Source organism: Apodemus sylvaticus, chromosome 2 (genome assembly GCF_947179515.1).
Source record: "Apodemus sylvaticus chromosome 2, mApoSyl1.1, whole genome shotgun sequence".
In the NCBI taxonomy this organism is placed as follows: Eukaryota; Metazoa; Chordata; class Mammalia; order Rodentia; family Muridae; genus Apodemus; species Apodemus sylvaticus.
The window spans coordinates 151243871-151259539 of record NC_067473.1 but is presented as its reverse complement, the minus strand read 5'-3'; the positions used below and the strand labels follow the sequence as shown (position 1 = coordinate 151259539).

The 15669-nt window shown below is 50.3% G+C and overlaps 1 protein-coding gene across 2 annotated transcripts in view; it reads left to right on the top strand.

Moving 5' to 3' along the window:
• Wnt5b (Wnt family member 5B) overlaps positions 1-12175 on the top strand; it is a 114599-nt gene extending 102424 nt beyond the window's left edge. For both annotated transcript variants that reach the window (XM_052174708.1, XM_052174707.1), the window contains exons 4-5: positions 4181-4473; positions 10867-12175. In XM_052174708.1, the coding sequence (XP_052030668.1) occupies positions 4181-4473; positions 10867-11325 (752 nt within the window). In that variant the 3' untranslated portion in view covers positions 11326-12175. The remainder of the gene's footprint in view (positions 1-4180; positions 4474-10866) is intronic.
• The last annotated feature ends 3494 nt before the right edge of the window (positions 12176-15669 follow it).

Sequence of the window (15669 nt, the reverse complement as noted above, 5' to 3'; positions counted from 1 at the left end):
TCTGCTTTGAATCCTGCCATGGGATCAGCTCTGGCTTTATCGAAGGCTTGTGCCCGTGTCCCGGGATGGCCAGAGGGGCAGTCTCCCCAGAAAGCTGACTTGGGTTTTGGTGGATTGACTTAGTGATTCTTCGGGGATCCTCTTTGCACACATCCCTCTCCTCGGCACAGCGCCTGCCCTGCTTACGCAGTTTTGGGTGAGACCCTGAGACTAGTCCAGGTGGGGAGGGCATCCATCCTCCATGGCCTGTTTCTCTTCATTCGAGGAATAGTGGGGACAGAGAGGCCATGAACTGGCTCTGTCTGAAAACTTGCTTGCCCTGCAAGCGTGAGGACCCGATCTGATCTCCAGCACTCACACAGAAAGACAGGTGCTGCGAAGCATGCTTGTAATCCCAACACTGGAGAGGCAGAGACGACTGGCAGCCGGCCCAGCCAAATCTGCGAGCCCTAGGTCCTTGTCTCGGAAGATAAGGAGGGTAGGTCCTGAGGAACCACACTCGGTCGGGTGAGGCAGTGTGGTGGGGAGCTGACCTGGGAGAATTCAGAGACAAGATTGCCCACCCCTTCTTTTCATTGTCTCGGAAGAAGACCAAGTCGACTAGAGCCTGGTTTCTCAAGGACTTCTGACTTCCACTGAGGGAATGCACAGGCATCCGCACACGTTGCACACACCTGCACATGCATGGCGGGGAGGGGTGGGTATCAGGAATAGATGCTGCTGAACCTGATTGCATAGTGGGGCAGCTTGTGCAGGGCAGGCCTATTTACAAAGGAGGCACATCTGGCTTGATCCAGGTCAGTTACCATCGGAGTACTTTGGTCTGCCTGGTTTTCGCCACCCTTAGTTTTGTTGTTGTTGTTGTTGTTGCTGTGTTCGTTTGTTGTTTTAAGACAGAGTCTCTCTACATAGCCCTGTGTGTTCTGGAACTTTATGTAGATTGGTCTGGGCTTGAACTCACAGAGATCTGCCTACCTCAGCCTCCCTAGTGCTAGGATTAAAGGCATAGGTTGCAAGCCCCCACTCCTTTTTCTGTAGCCTCCCTGAAGGCTCTCTGTGTCTGAGAAGCTGTGCCCTGGGGTAGCTCCTCCTAGGTCCCTTCTTGAAGCTTCAGCACAAGTCATCACCAGAGGGCAGCAGAACAGCTCAGAAGAGCAGCCTCGCTTCCAAAGTCTCTCCCCGTGCTCTGTGGCTCTGGCTTGCCCACCTCATATCTTCGAGATGGTTTGGTTTTCCTTTCATGTGTGACTGTTTCATGTCTGGATAGCCTCCAACCACCCAACACACACACACACACACACACTGTTTATCTAACCTGCGGTGGGGAACTGTCCCTTGCAAGAGATTTCTATGCAAGAATCTCTTACCCAAGACAACCCTCCACCCCACCCCGTGCTGCCCTGTGCAGTTGGCACCCTACACTCTCAGAGCCTGACCACGCCCCTCCTGCAGAGGCAAAGCGGGCCCAGTGTGCCAGAGGACACTTTCAGATCCCAAGTCACCGGAGGTCAGTGGGTGGCACCTGGTGTATTATATTTAGAGACGGGCATGTGGTTTCAAAAGGTATTTGGGGAGGGCTGATTGGACCCTGAAGCACATTTGCTAAAGAAGGGTGGAAGAAATCAGACATATGCGAGTTGGAAGAGGAGCACAGAAAAGGCATGTTTCTTGTTTTCAAACACTGGAGAGCTGACAAATGGAAAGGGGTTAGGCAGGGCTGTTCCCGCAGACAGAAATTACAAGGAGGCGTATTTTGGTTTTATGTGAGGAGGAACTTCCTAGTGATGGAATCGTGTGAAAAAGAGAGAGAGCGACGAATAAACTGCTCTGAGAGGCCAGTGCTTTCCCGAGGAAGACTAGAGGCTAATTCTTGTGGAGAATGGAAAGAGACGCACGTCATGCTGGGGTTTCTGAGGTTCCGTCCTGCTCCAGGTGGCCTGTCTGAGAGCATTTCTGGAAGACTTTTCAGAGATGGCTCGCTTAGAGTAGGGCCCAGCCTGCTTCCTTAAGAGCACATAATGCAGCCAGGTGGTGGTGGTGGTGGTGGTGGTGGCAGCGGCGGCGCACGCCTGTAATCCTAATGAGTTCCAGGATAGCCAGGGCCACACCGAGAAACCCTGTCTCCATAAACCAACCAACCAAACAAACAAACAAAAGCACAGAATACTCGTTCAGAGGACCCAAGTTCAGTTCTCAGCTCCTACATTAGCTCTTAACTGCCTATGACTCCAGCCCCAGGAGATCCAGCACCCTCTTCTGGCCTCTAGAAGCACTGTGTGCACATGCATATTTCCCTACAAAGACATAAATACAAACACAATTTAAAATAAAATCATCTTGTTTTGAAAGAGCTTCTGGGACTGTCTTACCGTCCCTGCATTCGTTGTTACAGTCAGCACTGGGGCAAGTGTCAGCTGTAGCAGCTAGATCACAGTGGGGCCTCCTACCAAGAGTTAGAGGCTTCATGGGCTGTTCCTGTTTACAAAAGACCAGAGCCGATTCCTGTTAGTTGTGAAAAGCTGATTGGCCCAGTGTGGTCTGATTTCTAACATCACTGTGTGGTGCCAAGGTAATCAAGAAGTAGAAATCACTCCAGACCTTTAAGATTTAGTTTATTGTTTGCTTTGTGTGTGTGTGTGTGTGTGTGTCTATTTATGTGTGTACAGAAGCTAGAGGAAGGCATTGGAGCTGTAGTCACAGGAGCTTGTGAGCCACCTGATGGGTGCTGGGAAGCAAACTCTAGCCTTCTTCAACAGCAGCAAAGACTCTTAACTGTGGAGCCAGCTCAGCCCTCAGACCTGTGGTTGAGTACAGGCTTCTGTCTGTCCACACCCTGGGACCTTGGTGTCTCCCTCCCACTGTGGAAGCATGGGAGAGTCGCAGAAGGAGGATAAAAGATTCTACCAGGTGCAATAACAAATCCAGGAGGCGTCTGTGACCTGCCAACAACAGCCACTTCTCTCAATATCTGATCCCACACAAGAGTCTGTGTTCTGTGTTAAAACAGCTTTAAGGGGACAGCATTCATGTCATATACAATTCATCATTTAAAAGTATACAGTTCAGTGGTCTTCAGTGGATTTTCTAGATGTGCAACTGTAATCACTAATTCCAGAGCATTCGTGTTGACTTAACACCCACTGTCTAACCCCTGGCTTCAGCCCTAGGCTACAGCTAATCTGTCTCTATGGATTTTTCCAATTCTGAACATTCCTATAATGGGATCCAATGATACATGGCCTCTTCGCTTGATGGAGGTATTTAAAGGTTTATCCGTGTCATGGAATATATTAGTACTTCATTCCCATTAGTATTTCATGTATTGTGTTTAGCCATCCCCTGATGAATAATTGAGTTGTGTCTGTCTGTCTGTCCCTCTCTCTCTGGCTATTATGAATCATGCTGCAATGAGCGTCCACTGGGAAACATTTAAACATGTATCTTCGTTTCCGTTAGGCATATTTTTAGGAGTGGAATTTCTGGGTCATCTGGGGACTTTGTTAATTTCCAGAGCATCTGCAGCCAATCACATTCCCAGCTGCAGTACAGCACAGCATGCACCGTGGGAGACTTTAAGTAGATTTCTGCTGCAATAAAGAGGAACATAGTTGGGACACTGAACACAAGATGACCAGTCACTGGAACTTCAGGTGTGGTTCCCTGAGGCAGCCTGGGGCCCAAGGAAGAGAGCAGGAAACCACAGGACTATTCTAGACAATGTTGTCTGGTTCACCTTCTAGTCCTGGCCTCTGCCAGGGCCCTACTGGACAGTGGCAGCCACAGAAAGGACAGACACACAGATGTGTAGCTTATGGGCAGGAGAGAAACAATATCTGAAGAAGAATCTGTTTTTGCTTGGGTGCAGATTTGTTCTATTAATCTCACAATTTCTTCAGTCTCTTTCTGTTCTCCCTCTCCTTACAGCTTCTCCTCAGAGTGGCTGTATCATCCTATAAAGAACAATGGTTAGAGTGTGGGCCAAGCCTGGAGGGTGTCACAGGGCAGAGCTGGAACCAAGAAGTCAAAAGGGGGCCAGGGTCAGCCCACTGCAAAGCGTTTCTAACCATCAGTGCTGTGGGAAGGGCAGGAATTCCCCGGGACAGCCACAGCCAAGCAGAGGGAAGGAAAGGCCGTCAGCAGAGGACAGTGACCAGCTTACCGCGTCTTGTCCCTGCCGCAGGTAGCCGGGAGACGGCCTTCACGTATGCGGTGAGCGCTGCTGGTGTGGTGAATGCCATCAGCCGGGCCTGCAGAGAGGGCGAGCTGTCCACCTGTGGCTGCAGCCGTGCAGCGAGGCCCAAGGACCTGCCCCGGGACTGGCTGTGGGGTGGCTGTGGAGACAACGTGGAGTACGGCTACCGCTTTGCCAAGGAGTTTGTGGATGCCCGAGAGCGTGAGAAGAACTTTGCCAAGGGGTCGGAGGAGCAGGGCCGAGCCCTCATGAACCTGCAGAACAACGAGGCTGGCCGCCGGGTAAGCCAGCTTGCCCTTCCGACCACCGCCAAGAAAGCTGAGGGTGCGTGCGGACGGCACGCCTTCCCTCCGCTGGCCCCTTCCCATGTATTCCACTTCTAGTGAGATTATCTTCCTTTTGGGGGAAGGGGAGGTCAGGAGTATTTTTGTGATTGATTATTGGTGGTGACAGTTTATTTGGGGGACAGAATCCCACTCTGTAGCACTGCCTTAGCCAGGGCTTCTATTCCTGCATAAACATCATGACCAAGAAGCGAGTTGGGGAGGAAAGGGTTTATTCAGCTTACACTTCCACATTGCTGTTCATCACCAAAGGAAGTCAGAACTGGAGCTCGAGCAGGGAGCAGGAGCTGATGCAGAGGCCAGGGAGGGATGTTACTTACTTACTGGCTTGCTTCCCCTGGGTTGCTCAGCCTGCTTTTTTTTTTTTTAATAGAACCCATGGATGGCACCACCCACAATGGGCCCTCCCCTCTTGATCGCTAATTGAGAAAATGCCTTACAGCTGGATCTCATAGAGGCATTTCCTCAAGGGAGGCTCCTTTCTCTGGGATAACTCAGCTTGTGTCAAGTTGGCACACAAAAGCAGCCGGTGCAAGCACCAACTGGCCTGGAACACAGTGTAGACCAGACTGGCCTCAAACTCTGAGATCCACGTGCCTCCGCTTTCTGAGTGCTGGGGCTAAAGGTGTGCACCACCCCAGGCAGCCTGTGTTCGTTTTTTAAGACAGGGTCTTCCTTCTTGTCCAGTCTGGTTTCCACAAACTCTTGGGCTTGAGACATTGTTCCGATTCTGCCTCCCAGGAGCTGGGGTACAGGCAGGCTGTGCTGCATGGGGGCAGGGACAACTACTACTGTCCTAGCTACTGACTGCCACCTTTCCGACTTCTCACTTCAGAGGACATTGGTCATGGCCCACCCTTCCTGTAATGATTGAATGATTAAGCCATCAAACCTGGGGTGTATAGTTTGTTACAGCGTCAGGAGAGCTTAGGGCGGACTCTGAAATGCTACTATGGAGCAGATACAGAGCCACAGCCCCAAAGCACACTCAGGGGTAATGGTGGATGTGGTCTGCACTGGGAGGTTTGAGACCGCAGGGGGAATGAGGAGACACACCTGTCTTCTGAGCTTCAGCCCTGTAGAAGCTCACACACGGGTGTCTTGCCACAGCTGTTATCCTGGTTGTCCTCACCACCACACCCCCATTGTCCCCACTACCTCTGGGGACAGCGCGATGGCACCTGTGCTCCTTCACTCCTTTGGGCTTCCTCGAATGGCATCTCTGAGAACAGCTGCCCCACAGTGGCCAATCCCCTGTCTCTTTGTCTCTTGAATGCCTACTTTCTGTGGACATCTCTAATCCTGGGTATAAAGAAGGCTGAGGCCTAAGGATCGCTTGAGCCTGGTTCAGGGCCAGTCTGGGCAAGAGCCTGCCTAACAAAACAAAATAGGTCTGAGCCCAAAGGCCACCCAGGCCCGAAGGCCTTCTTGCTCACTGCAGGGCCTCTAGCCCCCAAGCCTGGGCGAAGCTTTTCCTGAGGTCTTTCCCAGCTTTTCCTGAGGTCTTTCCCAGCTTTTCCCTGATGGAGGACGGCTCTGCTAGCTGTGTGTTTCTTTAACACCCTTTACTGTGCTCTGCATGGCTGGGCACACGTGATTGTGTTGCCCCCTAATGGTTATGTAAGAGGTCTGCTTCACAGAGTGTGGGAGAGGGGCTGTGTGAGTCCCCGGTTTGAGCTCGTTTCTGGTACTGTGACAGTGTCAGGCACCAGGCAGCATCTGTGCAGAAGGTGTGGGGGAGACACCGCCTTCCTCCCCTTCTCGGTCTGACCCTCCTTTTGCTGCTTCTCCTTTTGTTGTTCTTAATCATTTGTTTGTGTTGGCCCCTTCTCTGTCTGTCTGTCTGTCTGGCCCCTCGATGACCTCTTTCCTGTCTTCCTCTGTCTGGTTCCCAGGCCTTAGCTTGGTCCTGCAGTCTGCACACCTCTCCCTCTGCCACAGGCTGCTCCAGGATGGGAACACTTGTCCCTCTATTTTTTTTTTTAAATCTCTGTCTAAGGAACCCTAAGCATCAGTCACCACCTGGGGCATCAGTATGTCTAGCTCCCAACGCCTCACATGCACAGGAACTTGTGCAGCGAGGACGGCACAATGGCGGGGTGGAAGAGCCCAGACTAGTACTTTAAGGCCAGAATAAGCAAAAACAGCAGCAGATTATCTGCCATGTGCCGTCTTGCGCACGCAGAGGTCCCGTGTGCTTTGGCAGAAGCCTCTTACTCTGGCAGCTTCCCCGGGTCACGGAGGCAAGGCCAGCAGCTGGTCCCGCACAAGCACCCGGGGGTGACTATGCGGATACCAAGGCGGGTGTGGAAGCCTGTGGCTAACGCTTGTCATGTACTGAGTATGGTAGTGTGAGATGGATGTGGCCTGGGACCTTAGTATTGCAGGGCAGGGGGACAACAAGCAAAACCAATACTTATCTGAGACAGGGTCTCGCCATGCACCCCTAGCAAACCTGGAACTGGTATGTAGCCCAGGGTAGCCTCAAACCCACAGCAGTCGTATTGCCTCTGCCTTCTGAGTGCTAAGATTAGAAGAATTAGCCACTAAGACCAGCTCTTTTTTTCTCTTTCTTTTCTTTTCCTTTTTTTTTTTTTTTAAAGAGGGTGTTCAGAATGACACAGGGACTAGAGAGATAGCTCAGCAGGTAAGAACACTGACTGCTCTTCCGAAGGTCCTGAGTTCAAATCCCAGCAACCACATGTTGTGTCACAACCATCTGTAATGAGATCTGATGCCCTCTTCTGGTGTATCTAAAGACAGTGACAATGTACTTACATATAATAATAAATAAGTCTTTAAAAAAAAAAGAATGACACAGGAACCCCGGTAGTGGTGGAACACTCAGAGGCAGGGTGATTACTGAATTTGAGGCCAGCCTGGTCTACAAAGTGAGTTCCAGGACAGCCAGAGCTATACAGAGAAACCTTGTCTCAAAACTAACAAAGACCCAGAGTCTCTCTATGTAGACCAGGCTAGCCTCAAACTCATGACAACCATCCTCCCTTAGCCTCCTGGGATGTTGGAATTACAGGTGTGACTGAGATGGAAACATGTTTTAAAAAAGCATTTTGTTGCCAGGCGGTGGTACAGGCACACCTGTAATCCCAGCACTCTGGGAGGCAGAGGTAGGCAGATTTCTGAGTTCGAGGCCAGCCTGATCTACAGAGTGAGTTCCAGGACAGCCAGGGCTATACAGAGAAACCCTGTCTTGAAAAAACCAAATCCAAAAACAAACAAACAAATAAAAAAGCATTTTGTTGTCTTTTGTTTTGTGGCTCTGGGGATCAAATCAAGGTTCTTACATATGCTAGGCCAATGGTCTATCCTGAGCTACGTCCCCAACCTCATATTGAGTAGTTCTTTTAGGAAGTAGGAAGGGCTCCATATTAACATTGCCTTCTCTTTATTCACACAGGAATCAGTAATAAAATATGAGAGAAAAGGATAAATATTACAGTGTCTCTGCAGTTTCTTCACCCAGGGCGAGGACAGGTGGATTTCTAAATAGTGCAGGGAGACAAGGTTCTTCCTCAGACTTGTGTGGGTCCCGCCATGTCTGTGAGGCAACTCCCCTCTCCTCTGTCCTGCTGCTTATTCCTTTAGAGACATTTATCCTGTTCTCTCCCGTCTGCATCTAACCCTGACTGTTGAGACTGTGGGCATGTGTCACCCTAACCAGTCTATCTAGCACCAGGGAACATCCCCAGGGCCTCGTGCAATCCCACTACCAAGTGAGCTACACTCGACCCAGTCCTCCCCCTCCCCCTCCCCTCCCCCTTTCCCTCTCTTCCCCCTCCCCTCTCCTTCTCTCCCCCTTCCCTTCTCATCCCCCTCCCCCTCTTCTCATCCTGTTTAAATGGAATCTTGTTAAGCTACTCAGAATGTTCAAACTTTTGGGCTCAGGTGATCTTGCCACAGCCTCCAGGGCAGCTGGCGGCCGTGAGCTGCACACAGAACACAGTCCCAGTCCCTTAGTGCTTTCTACAGCATGTGCTCCTCCCCCTATAAGCCAAGGACCATCTCCAGAGAGAGGCAGGCTAGACATCAAGCCTGTGGTTTGGCCCCGAAGGTAATCACAGGGCCTATCTGTGAAGTCCCTGCTGGGGCGTCCTTGGGTAGTTATCAGGGCAAAGTGCTGGTGCCTTTAACCTTGGGGGAAGGCCTCCCTTCCTTTCCTTGTGCTAAACTTAGGCTACAAGGCTGAAGTGCAGAAGTGCTTACCCTGCGGGCTCACTCACTTCTGGATGGGCCTCACTGGTTCCCAAGACTCTCTAGAGATTCAGTCTCTCCACTATAAAGTCAAGGAAATACATCCCTATTAAGAAAACAGCCTTTTAAACAGACCATGAGCTGGCGGTGGCTGTTTGTGGCACCTGTGGTGATCTCTCCTTAGTGTTGAACGAAAACACGGTTGGAGGACTCTTGAAAAGAAATCCAAGGGGAATCCTGGGGGAAAGAGCCCTGACTCCGTTGAGGACCAGAGCTGTGGCCCAGGAAGACATTGCAAGGCAGAGATGCATTTTTATCTCGCTGTGTGTGCCGTGGGCCAGGCTGATACACCAGTGTGCTCTCCCTGAAAAGTTCTTAGCAACCAGCTTTCTGCTCTACTCTGATGTGGGAGTGGCCTAAGTTAAAGTCCCACTCCACAATGTTGAGACTCGGTGACTTCCAACCTCAGTTTGTTCTGGAACAAGTGCTCACGTGGGTAGGTGCACTGTCTCCTGCTTCCCACGGCACAGGTTTCACCTCAGGCTCCCCTAGCTGGGTGTGAGGGGCGGAGGGTGGTCCTGTTTACTGACTCGATGGCCCACAGGAAACTCCTGACAACCAAATGTCAACTCTAGAACAGGCACTGTTCAATTTTGGAGGAATTTAATAGGATCTGGGAGGACGTTCAGCTAGCCCAGGCCATGACAGAGTGTGAAACAACTGAACTGTCTTGTGACCTGTGCTCCATATTGTGCAAAAGCTAGACATGTTTTGTTGGGTTTTATCTGTTTGAAGATTTGATCAACACAGACAATCCGAGCCAGGAGCAGCAGCTCACATCCGCCAGCTGCTCTGGCCAGATCACTTGAGCCCCAAAGTCTGAACAGCCTGAACAGCATAATAGACGCCACTTAAAGAGGATGAGGAGTGAGGCAGGAGGTGGGGAGAGGTGGGGGTATGTGGCTCAGCTGGTAGAGGGATAGCCTACCAGGCATAAGGCCCTGGATGCTCCCTGGTGCTATATAAACTGGTTAGGGTGACACATGCCCACACTCTCCACGCTCAGGAATTAGAAGCAAAAGCATCACAAGTTCAAGGTCATCTTTGGTTGCAGAGCAAGTTTGAGGCTAGCCTGGGTTAGATGAGAGTCTGTTTCCATGACAATAAATGATTTCACAAAATTTTAAGGGGCCGAGGAGATGGGTCAGTGGGTAGACACAATTGCTACCCAGGTCTAATAAACCCGTTAGGGTGTCTGGAACCTAGGCGGAGGCTGCATACAGTAATGTGCATCTGTACCTCGTACGACGAGGAGGGAGGAAGAGACCGGAGAGTTGCCTGGTAGCCTGCGGGCCAGCCAGCAGCGAGAGTGCCCGGCAGGGTGGCTCAGGAGGTCAAGGCTCTTGCTGAGCAGGCCTGAAGACCTGAGTTTACTCCCCGGGACCCACAGAAAGGTGGAGCGGCCCCATGACCTCCACAAGCACAGTAACCATTCTGTGGGAGAATGAGACAAGACAGGTCCTGCCTTCAAGGAAGAAGAAGCAACTGCCCAAAAGTCCTCTGACGTCCATGCGAGCGCCATGCCTCGTGTGCACCGACTGTTTCTGTCTTCCTCCTTCTCTCTTCCTCTCTCTCCCTCTCTCGCTCTCTTTCTTTCTCTCTGTCTCTCTGTCTGTCTGTCTCCCTCTCTCACTCACTCACACACACACACACACACACACACACACACACAAATTTAACGAATTTGTTGTTGTGTTTTTGTTTGGCTTGTTTTGCTTTTTTGAGACAGGGTTTCTCTGTGTATTCCTGGCTGTCCTAGACCAGGCTGGCTTTGAACTCACAGAAATCTACCCGTCTCTGCCTTCCAAGTGCTGGAATCAAAGGTGTAAACCTCCAAGCCTAGCTCTAAAAACAACTTTGGAAGATGATCTTTGGGAGTACTGTGGGAGTTGGTTCTCTCCTTCTATCATGTAAGCCCTGGGGCTCGAACTCAGATCGGCAGGCCTGGCAGCAAGCCCCTTTTCCTGCTGAGTTCACTGGCCCACTTCTCCACTTGCTTGAAGGATTCTCCTTAGTTTGTGCCGGATTCTCCTTATTGTCATTTTCCTCCTCCCCCAGGCTGTGTATAAGATGGCCGATGTTGCCTGCAAATGTCACGGAGTCTCCGGGTCCTGCAGCCTCAAGACCTGCTGGCTGCAGCTGGCCGAGTTCCGCAAGGTGGGAGACCGCTTGAAGGAGAAATACGACAGCGCGGCGGCCATGCGCATCACCCGCCAGGGCAAGCTGGAGCTGGCCAACAGCCGCTTCAACCAGCCCACCCCAGAGGACCTGGTCTACGTGGACCCCAGCCCTGACTACTGCCTGCGTAACGAGACCACAGGCTCCCTGGGTACTCAGGGTCGCCTGTGCAACAAGACCTCGGAGGGCATGGACGGCTGTGAGCTCATGTGCTGTGGGCGCGGCTATGACCGCTTCAAGAGCGTCCAGGTGGAGCGCTGCCACTGCAGGTTCCACTGGTGTTGCTTTGTCAGATGCAAAAAGTGCACCGAGATTGTGGACCAGTACGTCTGTAAGTGACCGTACGCGGGCCTCTGGCCCGCTCCTCTCTGCCTCTCAAAAGTCTATATTATATAAATCTATCTAAATATATTTTATATTTGTACAAATGGATGGATGGATGATAAATAATCAAGAGAAGAAAGTGGAGAGGAAAAGCTTATGAGATGCTGGCCCTCTGTGAGGACTGGACATTGCTGGTCATCTACAGCCAGTGGGAGAGAAATGGGTTTTTCCCTGTTTTCTGGCCAGGATTCTCTGGACGCGGGCTTGAGAGTGTCTGTGCGCCATGGCCTCCAGGTGGGGATTAGATGAAGGAGAAGGACCTATTTCAGATCTACAGTCCTGTGGGGACGATGAGTCTCTGTGACCCTGGCCAGGAGACCCAGAGGCCCTGTGGAAAGGCCTGATGACCCAATGGTGGCCCAGGTCTTCCCCAAAATGGAAATGGCTCTAGGCAGGGGCTCTGAACTTCCTTCTTTTCTCATCTAAGTACACACTGCAGGAAAGTCTCCTTCCCCAGCACTGGGAAGTGGTCTCAAGTCATTCTGATTGGTGACCATAAGAGATCTGTGCCTCCCTGGACCCTGCCTCTGCCTTCTGATGAGAATGTCACCAGCTCCTGTCTCAAGCTCCTGTGCCAAGAGAAAGATGGTCAGGTCACCTGCTACAGCCAGGAAGATGTGGAGCAAACCTGGGTTTCAACTGGGAACCAAGTACCTGTTGCATAGGACAGGAATCTGCTGTCATCCTGCCGAGGGAGGCTTTGAGAATGACAGGGCGTGCTGGCAGGTCAGGTCAACTGCCTGTGTGACTGTCATCTCTGCCCACATGTCCAGCGTCCCTCTGACATTAAATATCTTTTTACTGAGGTTTCTCTCCCTCTCCTTATTTGGGCATACAATGATCTCATTTGCTATTTTATTTTTGGTGCTAAGGATGAAACCCACCCAGGGTATTCTGATGTTATGGAGTTTGTGACCCCTGGGTTAAAGATCATAAACTCAATCCAATTGTAATTAAAGATTTATTGAGCTAACAGGATGAACAGTCTGTGAGCTGAATTTGAAGTTGCCCTGAGGAAGGAGGTGAGGGGATTCTAATTCTTCTCACCTATATATGTTCCAGCCATTGTTTCCTTCCTCTCCTCCTCCCAACCCCTCCTCCATTCCAACCATCATTTCCCCTCCTTCCCCTCCTCCCAGTCCCTCATCCCACTGCTCCTCTTCACCAGTTCCACCCCTCCTCTGTTTGAGGGAAGGGTTTTTAAAGGGGAAAAGCGCAAGAAGACCATCAATATGTACGCAAGCAAGCAAGCAAGCAAGCAAGCACTGGTCTGTTCTGCCAAGTTAAGTAGCCCAAACAATCTTTGGGCATCTACATAAGCAAGTTACAGAGGCCAAAGGAAGCATTTTGTCACATCATAACACGTAGGTAGTCACAGCTATAATTTTTTTTGGGTTGAGGTCACTGAGTCAGGGGTACTGGGAACTTATCTTCCAGGGACTGGAGTCAGAGACAGCTGGCGGGTTCCAGGATGGATACCTGATGTGAGTGGAGTTTCTTTAGCCATCACACTGGACGCTAGGCAAGCACTTTCCCAAGGTAGGTAGGTGTATGTGTGTGTGGAGAGGCACCGCAGTGCATGAGTGGAGGTCAAAGCATCACTGTGGGAATCAGCTCCCTCCTACCGTGTGTACCAGCATTGCTGGGATTGCCAGGCCTAGCAGCAAGTCCCTTTCTTTACCTGCTGAGCTATCTCACTGGTCCTTTTTCTAATTCTGGGCTTGGGATCCAGGCAAGACTTCGACTGTTGAGCCACTGCCCCCGCCCCCCTCCCCCAGCTACCTCCAGCTCCATGCAGCTTAATGCAGACGTGCATGCTGGCCTTGTCAGGCACCATGGGGGTGGGGGGGGGGAAGGTGTGTGATGCTCTGCAGGCTTCTCTGGATTGCTGCCTGTGGTTGTGGACCATGGATCTCTGGAATAGGAGATCAGGTAAGGCCAGGCTGGGCTACAGTTCCTGTCTTAAACAAAATCAATTAGAAATTTGAGGGTGGGAAGATCATACACATGCATTCATTTTCCTGCGACTCTATTTGAAAGAGAGTCTACCCAAGCAAGCAAGCAAACACTGGTCTGTTCTGCCAAGTTAAGTAACCCAGACAATCTTTGGGTATCTACATAAGCAAGTTACAGAGGCCAAAAGAAGCATTTCGTCACATCATAACACGTAGGTAGTCACAGCTGTAATTTTTTTGGGTTGAGGTCACGGTTGATTGTCCAGAATGATTTAAAGACAGTTTTTGCTTGGCAGTGTCTGAATTCTTTTCCTGATGTGACCAGCTTAAGGGAGGCTTTGCTTTGACTGGTGCTGGGCCGGAACTGCTTGAGGCTGTGGCGGCTGCAGAATGAGGCTGCTTACACCCATCTCTGTGGACCAGGAAGCAGAGAGGACAGCAGCAGACTAAACTGTCAACCCTAAGACCCACCCCACAGAGAGCCAAACCTTCCAGAAAGGCCCCACCTCCCAGGGTTTCTGTAGTGCCCCTAAATAACACCAGCAACTGGGAACCAAGGGAGAGCTCAGACAAAAGAGCCTGTATCCAATGACACACAAACAAATGACATCCTGTATCCAAACTATAATAGTCCTTATTTTTTTCTAGTTTTTTCAAAGTTAGAGTCTGCATAAAAGAAATACCTGGGATGGAACAAGATTGTTACGATGTTTCTATAAATCACAAGTGAGAAGCCATGTGGAAACTGGCTGACACCCTCTGGCTAGTGGCCTCTGCCCCGAGTTATTTTGAGAAAGGATTTCCTGTAACTCGGGCTGGTTTTGAACTTGCCACCGCCCTGCCTTATTATAGGTGTGTGGCACCATACTTTGCTTAGCTATCTTTCTTTTGTCCATTTTTCCTCTGGTGCTAGGATCTAACCTAGGGCTTCATTCATGCTACTATAAACTAAACTGCTAAACTAACTACATCCCCTGTCCTTTGGCCTTAGGTTGTGGGCAGGGATTATGTGACTGTGAAGCAGGAAATAACTTTGCTCACATATAGAATTCAAGGTGTCCTTTTCAGCTTATTACTGAACTCAGTAAGAGTGTTAGAGTGGACCTAATTAGGTAGCAGGGAGTGTAGACCTTTGAAAAGGAACGTTCTCTGCTCCAGCCTGGCTTAAGGCTGGGATGATCCCATGAGGAACTAGAATGCAGTTCTTCATTTGTCCACTGAGTGTCGCTGTGCCATCAAGTCTAATGTCTTTGTGACTCATGCCTTGGTTCAAAAGTTGAGCAGTTTCAAGTACCTAGAGTAAGTGACAGTTGAATCCTCAGACCTAAATAAGACATTTATGTGTTCCCTCTCTAAAGCTCAGTGGATAAAAAGAATATAAGAGCCAGAAGCTAAGTAAGATAGTAAGAAGGGCTGAGGAATGTTGTCTTCTGGGCATGGCACAAGCCATCGCAACCATAAACTCCCAGCACTCCTCTCCTGCACCAGGCCTGCCTAAGAATGGTCAGCAATCGACCATGGATACAAGAGAAACTCATGGGGCCTTCTGGCCTCAGATAGACTCTGGGAGATGAAGAGTTAACAGCTTCTGTTGTGTACCCACTTGAGAGCTGACTTCGTCTCCTATGGGCAGTTCCAAATTTATGGTCAAACATGACTTTGGTTAAAGTCAGCGGGTCACACAACAAAGCAAAGGTGTGATTGTGAAGACTGGATTGTAGTGGGGGCAGGGCGGAGTGGAGGGAGAAGAGAGGAGAGAAGTGAACAGAACAAGAATGCTTTAGCTGGCAGGGCAGTGGTGGTAATCCCAGCACTTGGGAGGCAGAGGCAGGCAGATTTCTGAGTTCGAGGCCAGCCTGGTCTACAGAGTGAGTTCCAGGACAGCCAGGGCTATACAGAGAAACCCTGTCTCCAAAAAAAAAAAAAAAAAAATAAAAAAAACCAAAACAAAACAAAAAAAGAATGCTTTAGCTGCACAGCAGTGGTTGAGGTGGCAGTGCACACCTGTAATCTCAGAGCTCGGGAGACCGAGGAAGGCAGGTTGCTGTGAGTTTGAGGGCAGCCTGGTCTATTTAGTGACTTCCAAAACATCCAGGGCTACACAGCGCAATCAAGTCTCAAACAACACACATAAAAGAATGCTTTTTTTGTATGTGTGTGGAATTATCAAAGCGATTTAATTAACTTTCTTTTCTTCCGACAGGATCTCTGGGTAGCCTTGGGTAGCCTGAAACTTGTTATATAGTTGCCAAAGTTAACAACAAGTGCCTCCACCTGTTAAACCACCTCACTGACCCGTTTTTTTTGCTGTTGTTGTTTTGTTTGTAAGTAAAGATCACAGCGG